The sequence below is a fragment of the Armigeres subalbatus genome, chromosome 3 (assembly GCF_024139115.2).
Source record: "Armigeres subalbatus isolate Guangzhou_Male chromosome 3, GZ_Asu_2, whole genome shotgun sequence".
Taxonomy (NCBI): Eukaryota; Metazoa; Arthropoda; class Insecta; order Diptera; family Culicidae; genus Armigeres; species Armigeres subalbatus.
Window position 1 is genome coordinate 394,900,360 of NC_085141.1, and position 22,041 is coordinate 394,922,400.

General features: G+C 42.3%; 2 protein-coding genes across 10 annotated transcripts in view; one reads left to right on the top strand and one right to left on the bottom strand.

Moving 5' to 3' along the window:
* Positions 1-2,210: 2,210 nt before the first annotated feature.
* Positions 2,211-22,041, top strand: part of LOC134226852 (L-threonine 3-dehydrogenase, mitochondrial-like) — a 174,879-nt gene continuing 155,048 nt past the window's right edge. Inside the window, exons 1-3 of one of the 2 annotated variants that reach the window (XM_062707898.1) lie at positions 2,213-2,424; positions 2,513-3,266; positions 3,335-3,375. In XM_062707898.1, the coding sequence (XP_062563882.1) occupies positions 2,320-2,424; positions 2,513-3,266; positions 3,335-3,360 (885 nt within the window). In that variant the 5' untranslated portion in view covers positions 2,213-2,319 and the 3' untranslated portion in view covers positions 3,361-3,375. Of the gene's footprint in view, positions 2,425-2,512; positions 3,267-3,334; positions 3,376-22,041 lie in introns of those variants that run through there. The other variant, XM_062707896.1, reaches the window with a different exon arrangement.
* The window catches only part of LOC134226849 (protein artichoke), a 57,422-nt gene continuing 38,868 nt past the window's right edge, over positions 3,488-22,041 (bottom strand). For 6 of the 8 annotated variants that reach the window (XM_062707890.1, XM_062707891.1, XM_062707889.1 and 3 more), the window contains 4 exons: positions 14,663-15,099; positions 12,358-14,602; positions 5,619-5,997; positions 3,488-5,554 (listed from right to left, as the gene is read on the bottom strand). In XM_062707890.1, coding sequence (XP_062563874.1) covers positions 3,651-5,554; positions 5,619-5,997; positions 12,358-14,602; positions 14,663-14,874 — 4,740 coding nt within the window. In that variant the 5' untranslated portion in view covers positions 14,875-15,099 and the 3' untranslated portion in view covers positions 3,488-3,650. Of the gene's footprint in view, positions 5,555-5,618; positions 5,998-12,357; positions 14,603-14,662; positions 15,100-19,957; positions 19,980-22,041 lie in introns of those variants that run through there. The other 2 variants (XM_062707893.1, XM_062707892.1) reach the window with 2 other exon arrangements.

The window sequence follows — 22,041 nt, forward strand, 5'->3', positions numbered from 1 at the left end:
TTCCGACCCACCATCTGTGCGGTCTTTCCGACCCGATATCTGCGCAGCCCAACTGACCCGCTATCTGCGCGGTCCTTCCGACCCGCTTTCTGCGCGGTCCTTCCGACCCGCTTTCTGCGCGGTCCTTCCGACCCGCTTCCTGCGCGGTCTCTCCGACCCGTTCCTGCGCGGTCTCTCCGACCCGCTTCCTGCGCGGTCTCTCCGACCCGCTTCCTGCGTGGTCTCTTCGACCCGCTTCCTGCGCGGTCCTCCCGACCAGCAAATTGCGTATTCCAATTAGGGTCTCGCCGACATTTCTCACCAACACGAATGCAGGTTCGTGGTTGCAAACAATCCCACTTGATTTTGCCGTGACAGCTGCTCGTGGTTGCAAACAAACCGAGTAAAGTGTGAGTGAAACGTGCGTGTACGTACACGATCGCTGAAAGCCTAATTAACCCACGACTTGCGCGGCCCAGCTGACCCGCTATCTGCGCGGTCATTCCGACCCGCTTTCTGCGCGGTCCTTCCGACCCGCTTCCTGCGCGGTCTCTCCGACCCGCTTCCTGCGCGGCCTCTCCGACCCGCTTTCTGTGCGGTCTTGCGTAGTCCAATTAACCCGCGACTTGCGTGGTCCAACTGACCCGCTATCTGCGCGGTCTTTCTGACCCGTTATCTGCACGGGGTTTTATCGACTCGCTTTGTGTGCAGTCCAACCGACCTGCTATTTGCGCGGTTATTCTGACCCGTTATCAATCATACTTACTGCTTCAAACAAATCTGCTGAACCGCTAAATAAAATCACTTTTGTCATTATAAGTTAAAAACACTTACACAAACACTGCAATTTGTGCTCAGAGTGATCTCTTTTCGCCCAGTTTTTTTTTTTAGGTTCTGAAAATCGTGTAAATTCTGATACCTATACACCGTCGTAACTGATTCAACCTTTTCGGTGTTGGAAGTAAAACCACCTCAGGGATATCCTGCTCGACGTTCATGTACAGCCCACGCACACCAGTGAACATGTCCAGCTGGAACTCGGCTGGAAATCGCTCACGCACTTTTCGTGTCACTTTCCCGAATTTTGACATAACTGAAGAAAGGTCGTGATCTGTTACCACCGGAGGCAAGTCGTACACCCGCACGTATAGAGTATTTCCTCCCGCCACAGACATTGATGTAATGGAAAGGAAGTTGCTTGCAATTAGTTTCCAAGGAAAAGATCATTGCTTCTTCGGTGTTGAACCGAATGAATACTAGCAACCCTACACGTAAAAAAATAACCTTATATGTTATGGCAAAAAACCATTCGAAAATACTTATACTCTTCATTATGCCACCTAATAAATGATCCCATATCAAAAGCTAATAACATTCATAAGTGAATGAAAAGTATAAGTTTCCGAATGTATGTGACTAATGCGATGTATAAGTTTTTTCTTATACATGTCATTAAGCGCCTGCTTTGACAAAAAAGTATTAGGAATATGAATAATAAACAACATTAATTTTTTACGTGTATAACCAGAGACCGGAGGAGTGAAAAACTGTCGGAATGGCAACGTATGAAAATGCATGAAATCGTGGAAGACTGGCAACACTTGAACTTTTTGCTTCCTTCTTATGGAGGCAAAAAGTAAACAAGTCGAAATGGAACCGCTTTTGACGGTTCGATTGGAAACAAGATGGCGTCTTCGCTGATCTCTTATTCTAGTATTTCTAATGAATACTGACTTTTGGTTGGAAATTTAATATTTTTATAAGGTTTCTATCATATAATGGTCATCGTTTAACGCTTTAACGAAGCGAACCATGTCAGCTAGAGCTGGTTGGGCGGCATTCTCCGGAAAGAGAAAAGCCAACGTATTCTTTTCCGTCGCTTCACTGCACATTTCGATAAACCGTTTACGGCTAAAGTGCCGAAAGCAATAAGCGCGCGAGTGAGCAAAAACGTCTGTTCACAACAAGGTGTGATCGTACACTGTGGCACAAGAGGTTAAGAGATAAACCCATGTTGATCAGCACTCAAATGTTGCTTACAGAGAGATATGAGTGGTTCTGTTATTTATTTTACAGTTCGTTAATAATTTCTCCGTGATTAAAAATAACCAGCCCCCTCTGTTTTCGGCGAGTGATTTTTTCGGTGAGCGTTCCATTTTTCTGTAGACCTGCACACAAGTGTAGACTCGACTCGAGTTCAGCCCTGCAAAAAGTAAACAACAAACTGTCAAATCAACGCAGTTTGCTTGCGCCGGCAGTCGAACGAAAGTACTTTTGCACGCTGTTCTTGTGAGTCGTAGATTTGTGTTTGAATCAAATTATTTCCATATTCTTTATACAATGTCCAAAATTAAGCATTCAACAGAGAAAGCGTTGCAGATGCTTCGCACGCTGCCTCGAGTGTCTATCGCCAATATCAGAGATAACCCAAACTCGAAGAAAGCGGTGAGTAGTCTTTCTTCTATTGCATGTTTACATAACTCGTATTCTGAGACCTCGGATCTAATTGCCAAAGGTTTTTTTTTTGCTATAGGTGAAACGGGGTCGCGCACAACACGGTGGAGACAAGCACGGTGCTGGAAACAAAGGATCCAACCAGCGGCAGAATTACATGCGACTCGGTTACGAAACGGGTAATTCGCCATTCTACCTTCGTTTCAGCTACGAGCCGTACTACAAGGGACATCACCTCAAGCGGGAATATCCGCCTATCAGTTTACACCAGCTGCAAAAACTGATTGACACCAACCGGATCGATGGTAGTCAGCCGATCGATTTGACTACGATCTGCAACACAGGCTTGTTCCAAATTCGCCCGGATCAGTTGCATCACGGCGTTCAGATTACGGACGAGGGTGCGGATGAATTCTGTGCGAAGGTAAACCTGGAGGTGCAGCATGCCCCGGAGCTGGTGATTGCGGCGATCGAGAAAAACGGGGGAGTTGTACGAACTGCTTATTACGATCCGCACAGTTTGTTTGCCCTGGTGAATCCGAAAAAGTGGTTCGAAAAGGGGGTACCCATTCCGAGGAGAATGCTGCCTCCGCAGGATGCGGTCGATTATTATACGGATGCAAAGAATCGGGGATATCTGGCTGATCCGGAGGAAATCAGTCGGGAGCGATTGGTGCTGGCCCAGAAGTATGGATACGAACTGCCGAAGATTGAGGAGGATCCGGAGTATGAGATGTTGACGCAAGCGAAGGATCCGCGGCAGATATTCTACGGGTTGAATCCGGGCTGGGTGGTGAGTTTGAAGGATCGGGCCATCATAAAAGCGAAGGAAGGTGAGTGAGATGTGCGATATTGAGGCAATAGAGGTTTATGTTTATTAGTTATCCGACGCGGTAAACAGTTATTATTCCAGAGAAAGTCCGTTAAGCAAAGTTGATGCGGTGCGTATTTTTAGCAAAGGTTAATTGAGAAATAAGAACAGGTTGTTGTATTCTGGTCTCATTTCACTACAGTTGTGTGGAATTTTTTTCTACTCCTAATTAAACAAACAGCATTTTCCTGATTACCTTTATTGTAACTATAATTAAATTCGGTTTGAATGAAATCTTTTTACAAATGAAGGGCTCTTCTAAAATTATATCACTTCTCTGATTGTAATATCTCTTGGTTTGCGCTCTGAAATCTAAAAACTAGCTTAGAAACTATGGTTTGTAAAGTTAGTTTAGGAAACTAATCACGACGCCAGTCATACCAGCCATAACAACCCAAAATACTCCACCGTTCCGTCCGGCGCCACTTTTATACGGATTCAATCCCGGACCATCAAAATCGTCATAGATTGGAGTTCGGTTGTAGGTAGCGTAGTACCAGTCCATGTCCTCCCGTTTCCGGATTTCGTTGCCCTCGTTCGGATGGAAATGGTGCTGGGCCAGATCGGCGATACTCTGCGTTACGAAGTCTCCACCGTTGTCGTACTTCGATGCGATCCGATGCGTTCCCGGTGAATATTCATCAGCGCGCGGAGAGTTTCCAACGTACGGGGTCACTGTGGAAGACAGTGGCGCGGCAACCTTTTCGATAGTGGACTTTCCAGGAGGTCGCTTTCCCGCGGTTGATCCTCCACCGCCGGTTTCGGTGGGTAGGTTGTTCAGTTGAGATCCAGGCGAGACCAGCGCGGACAGAGAGCTTGGCGAGTGGTTGACTCCGTCGTAGAATTCATTGGTGGGCGCACGGGTCAGCTCTCGGGTCATGGTGGGTTCGGTTTTATGCAGAGTGTACGGTTTGTTGAAGCCCAGAGGTCCAATGGTTGTGGCGGTTCCCAGTTCGATCGAGAGACGCGTTGTCAGGTCGGTTTCTTCGTATTTGGAAACCCCTGGAAACGGTGGAGCTGGTTGTTGTTCAATTTCCTCTTCTTCGGTTTCACTTTCCTCGTCGCCTTCATCATCTTCGTCTTCTTCCATCTCCGAATTTTTCGGAGCGGTGTTTGGTTTCTCCGTCATCTCAGAACGGTTCGTGCTTTCTTTGGTATTTTCTGAATCGTTTTGCTGCACGATGTGAACTGGGTTCCCGTGGCTGATACCGTCCACAAAGTATGGAGCATGGTGAGAGGGCTTTATGGTTGCTTCAAATTTATTCTTTTGTAGATATCGTGTGTGATCGGAAACTAAAGGAACGCGGTCACTAAATTCCTCCGGCCATATACCCGGACCGGAAATGTTCTGTTTGATTATCTTCACGGTGGGGTCCGTTATCGGTTTGAATCCTCCTTCGCTACCGGGAATCACCGGAGTGAAACCTCCTTTCTGAATTTCTGGCTTCTGGAACGACGTTTGGAAGTAGGGTCTGTAGAATAGATTATTATCGTTGGTAGCGCCTGGATTCTTTTCATGTGTATCAGCCGGAGATTTTATTGGAATGGAGGAATCTACTCGATCGCCGTTTTTAAGAATTGGCGGTAAATCGGGGTCGTTTGGGCGGTAGACCTGAACTCTGCCTTTCGCTCGTGTGCCTGTCGAAGCTCGATTGTTGGAACTACGCCCCGATCCTCCGAACATTTTTCCAATGTTCAAGCTGGGAATAGGCACGCCGAAGAACGTAAATGGTGAATTATTCTGCACTGGTGCCAAGGGTTGATTGTACAGATGGTTGAATTTGTTGTTGTTGAAATCGACGAACGTTTGGCTGAAGTTGTTTGAACCTTGGGGGTCTCCTGAAATGGTAGATCCATTAATGTGTCCGACCAGGTTACTGTCGTTCAGTGCGTTGGGGTAATCAATGTACTGATCCGAGAAGTACTCACTATCGACCGGAGACGGAGGGATGGCTATGGTTCCGGGGCCTATTCCGGGTGCCGGTCCAGGAGGTAGGCTCTCGTAATTTTCGGACCCACAATCGTCGAAGTCCAAAGCGCGTGTAAACACATCTCCGTGATCGTTGGTTAGCGGAATTTGCTGATCTGGGCCAGTTCCTACTCGGGCATCTGTTTGACATTCGGTTCTGGACAACCGCATATCGATTAACATTTTCCCGTTGTTACATCGCGGACCCGGGAAGAGAGTTCCCGTCTCCTGAAGCCATCCACGGTACCACAGCATCTCGCAATTACATTCCAGAGGATTACCTGCAACCAAACAAAATTCAATATTTTTTTCTAAAATGAGAACATTATTAACTCTATAACCGACCATCGACGTCCAGGATGGCAATGTTGGACCGTAAGTTACGGAAAATAGACTCGGGAACGCGCACCATCCTATTGTTTCGAATGCTCAGCACACGCAACCTGGGCATCGAGCTGAACGGTTCGCCCTGGATGCCGCAAATTTTGTTGTTGTCCAGCTTGAGTTCAACCAGCCAATCCAGGCCACGTAGAGGATTCGTCGTAATCTTTCGGATAAAGTTCCCGGACAGATCCAGAACTTCCAAATTGCGGACGCTTCGTAGTCCTACGCTGTCCAAGTTACGAAACTGGTTTGCGGAGAGATTCAGGTAGACAATGGACGGTGATCGATAGAAAGTTTGCGGTGCTACGAACTGCAAATTATTTTGCTGAAGATGGACAGCCTGTTAGGATGAGAGATTTAATTATGCAGTCCATTATCTACTAGTTATGATACCTTTATGGTTATCTTCTTCTTCTTATTGGCATTACATCCTCACACTGGGACAGAGCCGCCTCGCAGCTTAGTGTTCATTAAGCACTTCCACAGTTCTGCGAGGGTTCTAAGCCAGGTTACCATTTTAGCAATCGTATATCATGAGGCTAGCACGATGATACTTTTATGACCAAGGAAGTCGAGACAATTTCCAATCCGAAAATTGCCTAGACCGGCACCGGGAATCGAACCCAGCCACCCTCAGCATGGTCTTGCTTTGTAGCCGCGCGTCTTACCGCACGGCTAAGGAGGGCCCCTTTATGGCCATCTTTATGGTTATATAATGCATAAATATTTCTTAACCCGTTTCGGCCCGGGCTTCGATTTCAAATAGTGAAATCCACCGTTCTCTTATTTTCCGACCGATTTGCATGAAATTTGGAGGAAAGATGCATTAAACCCTATATTTTTGAATAGATGTATTGATTTGGTGATTGGGTCCTTGGGTACGGTTTTATCGAGGGGGTCCCCTGGGTCAAATGGGGTCAAAAATAGGTCAACTTCCTTTTAATCATTGATAACTAGTAGTAAATACTCTCACTAATGATGCAATCGTTTTTATTAATCATTTTGCAATAGTGGGAATAAAAACTGCACGTTTGGACCTCCAAAATCCGGTTACAGATGTTCCGGGAACCTGGTTCCCCCAGGGAAGTGGTCACTTTTTGAGTTGTTCTGAAACCCAACTTGCGACACATCAATCTTCATGATTTTGCAACACAAATATAATAGAAAACATTTGCAGAACTTCTGAGCGTATTAGCCACTTCCGGAGGTCCCCTGGGTACTTGGTGCCGTCAGGGAAGTGGTTACTTTGAAGTGGTTCTGAAACCCAGCTTGCGACACATCGAAGTCCATGATTTTGCAACGCAAATACAATAGAAGACATTTGCAGAACATCTGGGCACATTGTCCACTTCCGGAGGTTCCCTGAGAACATGATGCCCCAAGGAAAGTTTCTTTTCGAGTCGATCTAAAACCCAGCTTGTGACACATCAAACTTCATCTCTTTTCATCACAAATAGACAATTATAAACATAAGAGACATTTACAGAGCATCTGAGCACATTGGCCATACCCTGAAGCTTCTTGGGAACCTGGAGCCCTATGAGAAGTGGTAACTTTTTTGGTGATGCTGAAACCCAGCTTGCAAAACATCAAACTTCATGATTTTGCAACAAAAATCCTTAGAAGGCATTTGCAGAGCATCTGGGCACATTGGCCACACGGGGGTGACAAGCTACGCCATCTTTGTCACATCTTTTCTGAATAACCAATACGAGTGCACTGCGAATGCAACATAAACAATTGCGAGGGTGAAAATGATATAAAACGAACAAAGGCTTAGACAGTACCTTGTGCAACTAGGATTCTAAATAATTGAACAAATAAGTTGAACATTCTTAAGTTTGAAGCATGGAATCGAGTGTAAATCTGTTTTAATTGATAATTTGTTAAATTTTTCTCTATTTTCTCATGATTGCATCATGTTGCATTATTGAGGGGTATGGGTGTTTTGCGTCATATTCTCCTGTAAAACGTAAACATTCAAAATTTACGCACATACTATTGCAAAATAAATCAGTATAGAGCTTGCTGACGTTTATCATCTTTCTCTTGCACGCGCAAAGAATGGATAGGACTTGTTTTCATCGGGAAACGCTTCGGAAGCGTTTCCCGATGAAAACAAATCCTATCCCCTCCGTGTGCGTGCGAGAGAAAGATGATTAACGTCAGCAAGCCTATTGGGGTAATCTGACACTGGGGGATAAATTTATCCCCCAAAAAAGAACGAACAGGCAAACCTGTCGAAATCCATAGTAAAAAAATTGGATGTCGCTCCTCTGATTGGCCACTTCCGGAGGTTGCCTGCATGGGAAGCTGGAGCTCTCTGGGGAGTGGTCGCTTTTTGAATGTTTCTGAAACCCAGCTCACAACATATCAAATTTTCTGATTTTGTAATACAAATACAATAGAAGACATTGGCAGAGTATCTGGGAACAATGACCTATTGCGGAGGTTTCCTGTAAACATACTATTGTCGATACAGATGAAATCAAGAACATGTATGAACTTGTCTCAACTACGTCGCTCGACTGAAACGTCGCTGGTCGCTGGTGACCCTTTCCAGCAAGTGCTCCAGCGACGCAGGCAAATTTAATGCGTCGCCGCAGCACCAAACTGGAAAGCGCTCGCTGGTTGAGCGACGCGACGGTTCAGCGATGTTCCAGCGATGACTCGCATAGACAATACATTTCACAACCTTGGGTGGTTATGAAACCCAGCTTGCGACACATCGAGCCTGATGAATTTTCAACATAAATAAGTTGAAGGCATTTCCAGAGCATCTGGGGACAGTCACTATTTGACAGGTCCTGAAACCCAGCTTGCTATATATCATGGCATAACTTCATGATTTTGCAACATGAATACCATAGACAACATAAGCAGAACAGCAAAACCAATTGAATACTTCTTGAGCTTCGCGAGATGCCTGTGCAGCCAGAAAAGTGATCACTTTTTATGGTACTCCAGCTTGCGACATATCAAGCTCCTCCTGAAACCTGGTGTCTTCAGCAGTAGCGTAGTCAGAAAATTGGTTTGGTTCTGAAAAAAATATTATTTGGGCGGGTTCGAAAATGCATTTTCTATTGAAAAAACGATCAATGGGTAATATTTCCAACATAACCGCGAGTAGACGTAGGACTTGTATAAACGTAACGTATTTACATTTATATTCTAACTTTTGGATCTATGGAGTTTGATTATAGTATTGATATTGGAAACGACAACTTCCATGCTGTGTAGAATTATTAGCAATTTGTTTATTCAAAACTTCTGGAAATAAAACTAACAAATAAATACATAATTAGAATTGCTTTGTTTTTAACTATTAAGGCCTTATTTACTTAAGCAAATGTAGGGCAATTGTAGATTTCTTATTGATGATAGTATTTGAAGTTTAAAAATTCTATTTATAAAATTTTCAGACTTGGACAAAATGTGCCATTTTAGGGGAACTGTCCCATTTTCCAAACAAAGAAATACAGCACGAAAACGAAATCGTTCTTCTCTTTGCTAACATTCGTGCTTACTGCTGAAAAATCACAACAATAAGAAACAATTCAAGGAGCAGTAACCCTACTAAAATAAAGGAGGTACTGATAATACATCAACGAAAAATTATTTAATGTTTTGATTCTAAACTCCGAGTCTACGACAAGTTTAATAATACAATTTCTCAGAAAATGAAAAACAAAGAATAAGATAAAGTTTATTTAAATATTCTTCTGGAAGTCTGGAAGTCCTACGTCAAAAAAAAATGTCTTTAGGGGGGGGGGGGATGTCCAAAACTCCCCCCGTGGCTACGCACCTGGTCTTAAGGTAAGTGGACATTGTTAGGTGGTTTTGAAACACAGATTCAATGAAAGATACTTACGCTGCATCTAGATACATTGGCCACCTCTTTTACCGGTAAATATGCTATATGATATTTTGGGGCCTTCCTTAGCCGTGCGATAAGATGCGCGGCTTAAAAGCGAGACCATGCTGAACAAAGCTAGATAAGATTCCTGGAAAGGATGCTCCGGAACACAGATTATTCGGAGAAAACAAAATCTTTTAGTTTGATGCGTCGCAAGCTGTTTTTTATAGCCATTTAAAAAAGGCCACTTCCCTGGGATCCCAGGGAACCCCCGGAAGTGGCCGATGTGCCCAGATGCTGAGCAAATGCCTTCTATAGTATTTGTGTTGCATAATCATGCAGTTTGATGTGTCGCAAGCTGGGTTTCAGAACCACTTACAAAGTGACCACTTCCCTGAGGGCTTCAGGTTCCCAGGGACTCTCCGGAAGTGGCTAATGTGCACAGATGCTCTGCAATTGCCTCCTATTGTATTTGTGTTGCGAAATCATGAAGTTCGATGTGTCGCAAGCTGTTTTTCATATCCACTTACAAAGTGACCACTTCCCTGAGGGCACCAGGTTCCCAGGGAACCTTCGGAAATGGCGAACGTGCACAGATGCTCTGCAAATGCCTCCTATTGTATTTGTGTTGCAAAATCATGAAGTTTGATGTGTCGCAAGCTGGGTTTCAGAATCAATCAAAAAGTGACCACTTCCCTGAGGGCTTCAGGTTCCCAGGGAACCTCCGGAAGTGGCCAATGCGCTCAGAAGTTCTGCAAATGTCTCCTATTGTATTTGCGTTGCAAAATCATGACGTTCGATGTGTCGCAAGCTGGGTTTCAGAATCAATCAAAAAGTGCCAATTCCCTTGGGGCATCAGGTTCCCAGGAAACCGCCGGAAGTGGCCAATGTGCCCAGATGCTCTGCAAATGATGTGTTGCAAGCTGGGTTTCAGAACTACTCAAAAAAGTGACCACTTCCCTTGTGGCATCAGGTTCCCAGAGAACCTCCGGAAGTGGCTAAAGTGTCCAGATGTTCTGCAAATGTCTTCTATTGTATTTGCGTTGCAAAATCATGGAGTTCGATGTGTCGCAAGCTGGGTTTCAGAATCAATCAAAAAGTGACCACTTCCCTGGGGGAATCAGGTTTCCGGAACATCTGTAACCGGACTTTGGAGGACCAAACGTGCAGTTTCCATTCCCACTATTGCAAAATGATGAATAAAAACAATTGCATCATTACTAAGAGCATTTACTACTAGTTATCTACGATTAAAAGGAAGTTGACCTATTTTTGACCCCATTTGACCCAGGGGACCCCCTCGATAAAACCGTACCCAAGGACCCAATCACCAATACAAATCAATCATCAATACATCTACACAAAAATATAAGGTTTAATCAGAGCCGTAGCGTGGATTCCCGACGCCCTTGGCGAAATCTGTTTCGGGCGCCCCCCTTACTAAAAAAACAAAATTGCTATATTTTACATACCAATATAATTTTGAATCACTCCTAAAAGTAAGATTTAAATGTTTAGTGGCTTGAAGATGCTTCAAATAGCAAGCAGTATTCGGCGGTATGCCCCAGAAAAATTTAGAAATTTAGTGATATTTTATACTATTTGCAAAACATGTAAAGGAACCTTGCAGAACCTTGCAAACCTGGCTGGAAGATCATTAGAATTGCAGAAAATTCTTTAATTATGATTCCTTTCAGCTAATACTGTCCATAACGGCTGTTTCTTGTTTCCAATTGAAAGAACTTCTTCTTCTTATTGGCATTACATCCCTCACTTCCAGCACTTCCACAGTTATTAACTGCGAGGTTTCTAAGCCAAGTTACCATTTTTGCATTCGTATATCATGAGGGAAGTCGAGACAATTTTCAAACCGAAAATTGCCTAGATCGGCACCGGGAATCGAACCCAGCCACCCTAAGCATGGTTTAGCTTTATAGCCGCGCAAGGAGCAAGCTGCGGACAAGAATTTGAAATCAAGAATTCTATTTTTCAAGCTTTGAACAATTCCTAATTTCTGAGCTCCCATTTCAAGATATTTAATCGAAACGAAACATTTTCTTTGATTATATCCAGGAAATTCCCCGAGGGCTTATTTGGTGAGCGAATTCCAGTTTATCTCTTTAATATTTCATTATTATTGCATATTAAACAATTATATCTTTATATCTTCTTCTATATACATAAAAATGAATTTCTGTCTGTCTGACCCTTAAAGACTCGGAAACTACTGAACCGATCGGCGTAAACATTTGTATGCAGAGGTTTTCGGGGCCTGGGAAGGTTCTTAAGATGGTTTAAGACCCCTCCCCACAAAGGGGGGCTACCATACAAATAAAACACTAAAGGCGAAATCGGATCTGCTAGTTTTTATATAAACATGCCATCAGTACACCCGATTGAAACGATTTTGATAGGAAGAGTGGGATTGCCAACTTTTCTCTCTATCGGGTCAGTCTGGAAAATGAGGGCTATATTGTACGAACTTCTTCTGGAAGAAGATTCTCTATTCATCTCGTGGATTTCACATAAGTGTCTTTACTTATGGAACTACCCAACCCATTGTTGGCTCTTCATACTACAAACTTGGCTCTTCATACTATTGAATACAAACAATAATATGAACATCATCAAATCGTTTCTCATACCGTAATTCTTAATTTTGGCGCCCCCCGAGTGCTGGCGCCCTTGGCGGGGGCCAACCCGGCCAACCACACGCTACGGCGCTGGGTTTAATGCATCTTTCCTCCAAATTTCATGCAAATCGGTCGAAAAACAAGAGAACGGTGGATTTTACAATTTGAAATCGTAACCCGGGCCGAAACGGGTTAAGAGCTACGAACTTACCTGCAAGTTCGGTAGATCCTCAAACACTCTATCCTTCAGCTCGGAAAGTTTATTGTCGGCCAACACCAGCTCCTGTAGCTCGGGTAGATTCCTCAACGATCCATGCTCCAGTATTGACAACTCGTTACTGGACAGATCCATGTACTGCAACATCGGTAGATTTCTCAGTGATCCCTGATGCAGTTGATTCACCCGATTGTTAGACGCCTTCAACTCTTCAAGGTTTCTCCACGATCCTAGAACATTCGGTGTAAGATCCGTCAACTCGTTAAAGCTCACGTCAATCTCTCGCAATTCACTCAATCCACTAAGCGACTCTGGCAACTGCCTCAACTTGTTCGCAGACAGGTCCAGTGCCTGTAGCGATCTGCTGTTCCTGAAGGCCTTCGGAGAAATATCCACTATGCTATTTCGTGATGCATCGAAGCGCTCCAAATGGCCATTGTTGTCTAAAAGATGGTCTACAAGAACTTCAATACGATTCCCTTGCAATGTAAGCTCTCGCAGGTTCTCCAGTGAACTCAATGACCTCTCGTGAAGAGCAAGTAAGCGGTTGTCCTGCAGGTTGAGTACCTCTAGGCGACCCATTCCCGTAAGGCTTCCCTCGTCGATACTTTGGAGCTGATTTCGCGCCAAACCCAACACTCGCATCTGCGGCGTTGTCTGGAATGTTCCCTTAGCTATCCTGGTCAAGTGATTGACACTCAAATCCAGCATGCGCAGTGCGGGCAGATCCAATATATTGGAAGGTGGTTGAGGAAGCGTTGAGATTTGATTCTGTTGAAGGTTTATCCTTTCAACGGCTATTGGTAGTCCTGGTATGAACTCCTGTAGTTTGTTATTCCCTGCGTCAACTTCGAACAGATGGTTCAGATCGCGGAAGGTGGCTGGATGGATCAGACTTAGTTCATTGAACGAAATATTGACCGTTTCAAGCATGGGAGTATTGACGAAAGCAGCTGGATCAAGAACACTTAATGAGTTACCACTGATGTCAAATCTTCGCAAAGATGGAACTCCAATGAGAAGTGTGGGCTCAACTCGGTGGAAATTGTTGTAGGAAATGTCAATGCCTTTGAGGCCCGGAAGGTTCCAAAAGGGCATCGGAAGAATATCAGAAAGAGAATTGTTGCTTAGACGAAGTTCGCGAAGGCCTGGCATTGCCATAAAAGCATCTCGTTCGATCATTCGAATTTTATTGTTGTTTAAGTAAAGTTGTTCCAGCGTTCCATGACCTCGCAAGGCTCCGAATGGGATTGAGTCCAATTTGTTGTAGCTCAAATCTAAGAACCGAAGCATCGGAAGCGCATCCAAAAGAGATCGAAGTTCTTCAACGCGTCCTATTTCATTCTGCTGTAGGTGAATAATTTCTACACCGCTTCCGGAGGCCTGCAGGAATGATTCTGGGTGAACTCGTCGCAAGTAGTTATTTTCCAGATGGACTAGCTTCAAACTAGGTGTCCTGTGGAATGCTCCGTGGAATATCTCCGTTATAGTATTGTCATTTAGGTACAGCTCCTTCAATGCCGGTAAATCAACGAAACTGCCCTCATTCAGCTTCGAGATCGCGTTTCTATCCAGCTTCAGTCCTGTCAAGTTGGGAATATCTTTCACCGCTCGTCCGATCATTCCAGCATCGGTCATCTTATTTCCGCTAAGCTGCAATATTTTCAAACTAGGCAATCCAACAAATGCCCGCAAATGGACCCAATCGATTCCGTTCTCCGACAAATTGATCATATTCAGCTTAGGCAAATCATTGAACAATCCTCCTTCCAGCCGTGTTAACGTCCGACTTCCGACAATGTTAACCGTTTCCAGGTTCTTCAAATCGCGCAAACTTTGCGGCGAAATCTCAATCAACGACGCACTCTGTACCGAGATGTATCTCAGCTTTGGCAGGCCGGAAAAGTCCGGTAGGCGTTTCAAGCTGTCACTCTGAATTGTCACGGCTTCAAGTTTTCTCAATCCAACCAGGCTGTCTATCGGCAGACTACGCAGATTGCGTTCAACGATGAAAACCTCCACCAAGCTTTTGTCCAGTTCGTTCAACCACCCGTTGGAGACACGTTCGAGTCCGTTGTGTCGCAGCATCAACCGAAGAATGTTCAAGGGAGCGAATGTTCGTCCAGGAAGCGAAGGGAGGAAGTTATTCTCCAGAATCAGCTCGTCAATCGGCCTATTGATCGACTTGGATACGGCTTTGAGGCCCGTTAGCACCCGTGGAAGATCGCTGTGGGAGCACCTGTGAATGGAAAGCATTACGGAAGTTCATTGCGTTGGGGAAAGAAGATATTTAACTCACCATATTTGAATTTCGCTACCTCGCTGGGAGCACCGGCAAGGTAGAATTATGTCCTGTGGGGGACAAATGGTGTCGCGCTGAGCCGATGCACCATGCCAGAAACAGATGATGGCAACGAGTAGTACAGTTATTAAAAGTAGCTTTTCGAAGACCTCAGGTCTCACGTTAGATCGTCTACCACATTTTGGTAACAATTTGGCGGTTCGATCCATCTTAATAGGGTTGTAGGTATTACATGTAAAGCTTATGATGCTATCCGAATTTATCGTTCAGTAAATCTGTGTTCATTTTCTGTCGGTTCGATGCTTTCACTTTCAATGTTTTCATATCTCATTATTAATTCGAAACAAAGCGAGCACGACTATATCCTTGCGTCAGTTGGGGGCTGCTCATTTTCGTTTGATCAATTACGGGTTTATTGGTCCATTCTCTATAGGCTGTTGAGCATGAAAAGGTAAGATGATTTCGGGCATTAATTTTTAATAGATGGGTTAATTAGTGGCATTTGTGTGTTATGCAAAATCTTATTCTCCATGAACTGTGTAGCAGAACGTGTTACGATTGCAAGTCGTTATATTATTTGTATTCTTGTAATGTACAATGGGGTAAGAGACAAAACGTCAATATTTCAGTAATACAGTAACTCTCTCGATGTTCTGTAACTCGATATTTTTCCTTAGGGGCCGTACACTTATTACGTAAGCAATTTTTCTGGGTTTTCCCCCCATGTAAGATTTTTTCCATACAAAATATTTTTTATTTATATGGCGCGTAAGATATTAACAGACCCCCCTCCCAGTGCTTACGTAATATGCTTACGTAATATGCTTACGTAATATGCTTACGTAATATGTGTACGGCCCCACTCGATGAAATTCAGTCTTTTGTATACCATTCATACTGCGTTCTCTCCATAAGTCGATACCTCCCTTACTCGATATTCTCTAAGTCGAATAATTATCCAATGCATTTTCACCTCGCTCACTCGAAGTATCAGAAACGGTTAACATACACGACATACCGTCAAACGGGGTGACTTGCAACAGCGGAGTGACTTGCAACACTTGGGTTTTCCACAAGTTTGTTTTTTTACAATAAAAATATACCCAAACATTGACCTATGTCATCACGCATCCCTATTTGTTGTGCCTAGTTGGTATTTAGGTGAAAATATAGCTCAATGTTTTTTTTGTATTATTTTGTGAAACTGTTTCGTTAATTGAAAGTCAAACGTCGTAAATCGTAAGTTCGTGTAGCAAACTGAAAATAATTTCACCAAAATCGATCCCCTCTCCAGTTACAGTACCTAATTAGGTATGAAATTCCGCAAAAACTATAAAATAATTAAATTGTTTGTTTTTGAAATATCAACTTTTTTGAAATTTGTCCCCCTGCGGGGTGACTTGCAACAGCTGATACACGATAGTTTTATTTTTCGAAAACTGCTGATTCAGTTTTTGAATATTTTTTTTAAACTAGCATTGATTTTATGTTACAGAATTCCTTTACCACGCCGCGAAACTACAAGAAACCTGCAGGAAGTCACATGTATGCTAATTTTTCAAAGAAAACTTTGATGAAGGCAGCGGTAGAAGTTAAAAAACAAATTGTTTATCCGGGAAGCCGCTTGGCGGTACGATTTGTCCCTAACAACAATTTTACATTATCCTTATACAGAAAACAGTAAAACTAAGACTTACGGTGGTCAAACAGTGTTGAATCCCCAAGAAAATCCAACACTTATGGATGTTTTACTGCTTGCTGCGGAAATGCCTTTTCAAAATAATGATCTTATCATAATCGTGGTAATTTGGATGGCGGGGAAAGAAAAGAAAACCGTTTTAAAAACAAATATCTAGGGGATGATGGTGCACACCATTCTTAAACCGACATAAAGCACTTTCAAACCGATGACTTAAAAATATCAATCGATCCGTTGAAATCGTAAAAAAATCGGAATGAGGGGAGGGGGATCCCTCAAGTAAGGCCCCTGCATTGACAGTGCTGGAAAAAGACCCAGGATGAAAAATCACTATGATTAAGTTGTTTCAAAACATGTTATGATTGAATTCGATGAAGTGTTGCAAGTCACCCCGCAGTAGGGGTGGCTTGCAACACCCATCATTTTGATATTATTTTCATATTTTTATTATTGTTATATGTCTGATTATATGTCTAATCACTAATATTAGGACACATTAAAAGTATCATGTACTAGTAGAATGAATAAATCCTTTTAATTCAGAATTATTGATAGAGAAACTTGAAAATTGCTGCAAGTCACCCCGTTTGACGGTACACGGTGTCGGGCCATTTGCCCGAATAGTTGAAAATTATCATAAATTTTGAGTAGTGAAAAGTGAGTGACGGAAAGTGAGAAAATCGAAGTGAAAAGTGGGAAGTGGAAAGTGAGATATTATAAGTTAAAAGTGAGAAATGAAAAGTGAGAAGTGGAAAGTGACAAGTATGAAGTAAGAAGTAAGAAGTGAGAGTGAAAAGTAAGGGATGATATTTGGGAATTGAGAATTAAGAAGTGAAAAGTGCTAAGTGAGAGTTGAGTCGTGAGCAGTGAGAAATGAGAAGTGAAAAGTGAAAAGTGAGAAATGAGAAATACGAACCGAAAAGTGAAAAGTGAGAAAATGAAAAATAGAAGTGAGAAGTATGAAATAAATGGTAAGAAATGAGATGTGAGGATTGAAAATTGTGAAATAAATCCTCATTCCTTCTAATTTCCTTCTTTCTTCTTCCTTATTCCCTTTTTCTTCTTTATTTTTCCTTTGCCTTTACAATTTTCCATATTTATTCTTCTTTCTTCTCTCTTGCTTCTATTTTCTTCCGGTTTCATCGTTAGTTCTCCTGTTTTCTTCCTTCGAAATAAACATGTGCGCCGAAATATTTGTGATCGGCGGCGTCACGCCGTAAACAGTAACCGGCGGCGGCGGCGTGTACCGGTGTGAAGAATTTTGAGCAGAAAAAAATCGTCACGCTGCGAAGCACATCTTGAATTTTTTTTGTATAATTAATTACTAGATTGTGACGCAACTTGTTGTGAACGTTCTTTGATTACCTACAGCATGATTGAACGTCACAGATATAAAATGCCATTATTTGGAGATGATATACCTATGCTTGCGCAATCTGAAAGGCGGTTTTTCAGATTGTGCCAGCATAGCCAGCAAAATATTTCGCATTTTATATCTGTGACGTTCAATCATGCTGTAATCAAAGAACGTTCACCACAAGTTGCGTCACGAGGTGTAAAGGTGTGCGCCGGTCCGAAAATCGACGGCGGCGGCGTTTGCTATAGTTTTGTTCGTCGGTGGCGTTTTCGGCGTCACGCCGAAAGCCATTTTAGTCGGCGCCGGCGTGAATCGGCGTGACAAATTTTTTTAATGCTTCCGCTTTAAAAAAAAAACGGTTTTTTTAAGGGATTTTTCCAAAACATTACCGGGAGAATTTTCTGAATTTCGCCGAAAAAATCTGATGAACTTCCCCAGAATTCTTAAAGATTTTACTTCATTTGGAAATTATTTTCGGATTCTCCACGGGATCTACTTTGGAGTTTCCGCGTGAAATTTCTCGGAATTCCCAAGAAAAAATGTTTAGATTTTTCGCGGAATATTCTTAGGAATATATATGAGAAACTTTTCAGAATTTTCACAGAAAATTGTTCTTAATTTTTACTTTGAGAAACTCTGGAATTTTAACGAGAAATTTTCACGAATTCGCAAGGAAAATTCTTCAGAGTTTCCACAGGGGATTGTTTGAAATATGGATTTCAATGGAAAAATCCTTCGACGAAATGTTGATCTTAAATTCTGTAGAATTTTTCCAGAACGTAAAATTTTAAGATGTTTACGGAGAACGGTTAGATATTTTAACGAAATATTTCGGATTTTTCTTTATACGGGAAATCTTTGTATTGTTCATCAGAATCTCTCTGGAAATTCGACGGGAGAAAAAGGAAGGGTCGTTTCGAAGTCGAGAAAAGGGAAGGGTCGAAAATGCCGTTTGCTGAACGGGTACTATGATCAAAAATGTCGACCCGTTTGACCAAATGACATATTCGGCCAAAAGGTCTTTCGTCAATCGACCATTTCTACGAAAGTAATTTTCAGTCACTTTCTTGTCGTTTGGCCCAAATCAATCAGTGGAAAGCCGAATGCCAAATTCAATACCAAATTTTCAAAACGACTTATCTGCTTTTGTAAACAAAGATTCAAACGTCGATTTGTCGAATCTGAGAGCCCTCCCACGCAAACCAACACCATCAACACATAGGTGAAGACCTCGGCTACCTGTTGGTGGTGTTGGTTTGCGTGGGAGTGCTCTCAGATTCGACAAATCGACGTTTGAATCTTTGTTTACAAAAGCAGATAAGTCGTTTTGAAAATTTGGTATTGAATTGAACATTTCTCGTGTTTAGTTTCATAGGGGCGTAACTGTGTTGATCGATTTCTCTTAATCGATTTTATATTTTGTTGATAACTCAATAACTCAACTCAATCAGCGCCATTCGGTACAATAATAAAAATAAAACATCGACGAAGAAAAATCGATCTCGAGCACGAGATTTGTCCGAAACGTATATTAGGTCGAACATGTTTTAACCGAAAATGCCATTTGGCCGAAAGCGACATCCAGCCGAAAAGGATTTAAAGGAAAAGTTATTTGTCCTAAAAAGTCATTTGTCTAAAATGCCGTTGTGCCGAAATGGTTGTTTGGCCGAAAATGTTGTTTGACCGAATAGATCATTTCCTCGAAAATACCGTTTGGTAGAAATGGTCGTAAAAATGGCAGTAACAGCAACAATCAATATGAAACTGGTGATTCTTTTATGGTTCCAGTTTCGTATGCTGTGGAACGAGGAGATCACCCAGCGCCGGACACCTCCCAACAAGGACACGACTCAAAACGACACTGGCGGAGGTCCCTCCCCCATCTTATGTAGTATTAAAGAAAGCTATTGAAAAGTCCTTTATTTGCAAGGAATATCGAATCCTTATGTTGTAAACTTTTTACAAAAATTGAATTTCAATAAAATTGCTCAAAATTTTGATGTTGCGCTTTACTTAAGAAAATTCAATCAATTAAATAAAATCATATAAATTGTAGTATTTATTTACTGCTTTATTCATACCATCTACCGAGCAAGTTCCACAAAAGTAGTATGTTCGAAAATTGTAGTAAACGTGCTTTTATTTCATACCATTTTGCTACATAAGTAGGCAAAACTACATTTTTGTTTTGTAAAATGATTTACGGATTTACGATTTCATGTACTTACTTACTTACTTATGGATCCTGTGACTATTTCATGTAGTTACTATAAAATCGTAACTGCTGCATTGCTCAACTGACACACATGCTCCGCCAGTCGCCAGTCTCTGCACGCCGGCCGCACGCGCATCTTCCTCGATTGCACACAGCCAGCGAGTGCGGGCTCTACTCCGGCCGACATCCTCTTCCAGGTTCTCTGCTAAATTTGACCTTTGCTGGTATCTCTCCCAGCCCACTGTAATCTGCCGTATTTTATCAGCCTGCCGATGTCTGCACTGAACACTTGGTACAACTCGTGATTCATGCGTCTGCGCCATTCACCATTTTCCACCACGCCGCCAAGTATTGAGCGCAGTATTTTCCGCTCAAACACTCCGAGAATTCGATAGTCTGCATCTTTTAACGTCCATGCTTCATGGCCGTACAGGGCGACTGGACGAATCAACGATGTGTCAGAGGCGCATCCACGTTCCGAGTCGTGGGTAGGACAAATAGAAAAGGCCGATTTGGACAAAAGTTCTGGTATTAACAGCGATTCGCATAAATTCGCAGGTGTTTCAAGACTTTGATATCACTTACATCCGTTAACACAAATAATAATTTTGGACTAATCACCGGAAGCAAGGCACTCTTCAACAGTCGAGATCAGTTCTGGCCACATTCTTGTGGATGTCGGAGGGAAAAGCAAGGTTAGTTGGGACACCTATACTTAAGAAAGGAGCAGAGAACTCTACGTCCTCTCATCGGTGCCACGGGATGTTTTGGAACTGTTAGTGTGGAAACTGTAACGATAGGAATCGTTTTGGTAGAAGGTGAAACACAGAAAGAACTAAGGCATTCAGAATAGGAAAAGAGGCGAGTATGTGATCGAACCCGTGACCTCTTGCTCATAGGCAGAAACGATAGCCACTAGACCACCGAGCATGTTTCCGATTTGTGCAACAGTTCTGGTATTGAGAAATCGATGCACATTCTACCTATACTGCCGCTGAAAGCATAACTGTTCCATGTTGATATGAAATTCATTTCAATATGGAAAAAATATGCTTGCAATATAATCAATTCTAAAAATAATCAGGACTTGGGCCGGAATATTTATATAAATTTAGAAAATTTCCTCTATTTTTAGGACATTGCTTTCCAATTATCGATTATCGAACATCTTTACAAGCTTCCTGAAGAAGTCACGGGTCACAGAAATTAAAAAAAAACAATTGTTTCAATTAATTATTTCTAACTACTAGGATTTCATATTACCTCCGGGATCAAGCAAACCAAAACAAACTTCCAAAAAATCGCATGATTGTCAATAAATCTGTTTTGGGAGCTCAAAATCCCTTACGGATCAGATTTAAACCGGTCTTTGATATGTTTCTGGTTCAATAAAGGTTTGAAGAAGACTTTTTCGTGGGTTTTAACCTTCTGTCTGTGCTCAAAAAACTTACGTTGTCTGTGCTCTGGGGTCAAATTGACCAAATTAGAAATGCTATAACTTTTTAATGTTTGGCCAATTTTGGATTTTTGGCTGTTTCGAAGGATAATTTAATCATCTTTCAGGTCGTTACCAAAGATTGACTATAGGTGGGCGGGTACATCGCGAGGAGGGGTTTTAGTAAACAAGGGTACAAAAACAGTGATTTTTCATGACTATTTTACTTATATCCGAAAATCCTACTTTTGAACTGCAACTTTTTTAAAAAGGCTATGCAGGAAGGCATGTGCTTTGGCATGAGGCGTTGATAAGTTTAGAACTCGGCCGCCAGGTGGTGGTATATTTGAATTCATTATTTTAGACTACTCAAGATATTCCGATATATAGAATTCTCCTCAGTGTAAATATTCTTATCGCACAAATTAAAAAAATGAGAAGAAGTGCTCATTATATTGAGCACCGCTTTGTAGTGCTAGACATCCTGAACAATGTTGCTGAATACAACTTTGGTGTAGGTATGAGGGATCTCAAGCTAAAGCAATATTTCATATATGCAAGAATATTGCAAGTACACTAGCGCCGCCTATTTGTAAATTTCCTTATTATTTATTCCGTCAAATGACAGTCTATTGCCACCAGACGAACTTTGTTACAGACGTCATCTTTA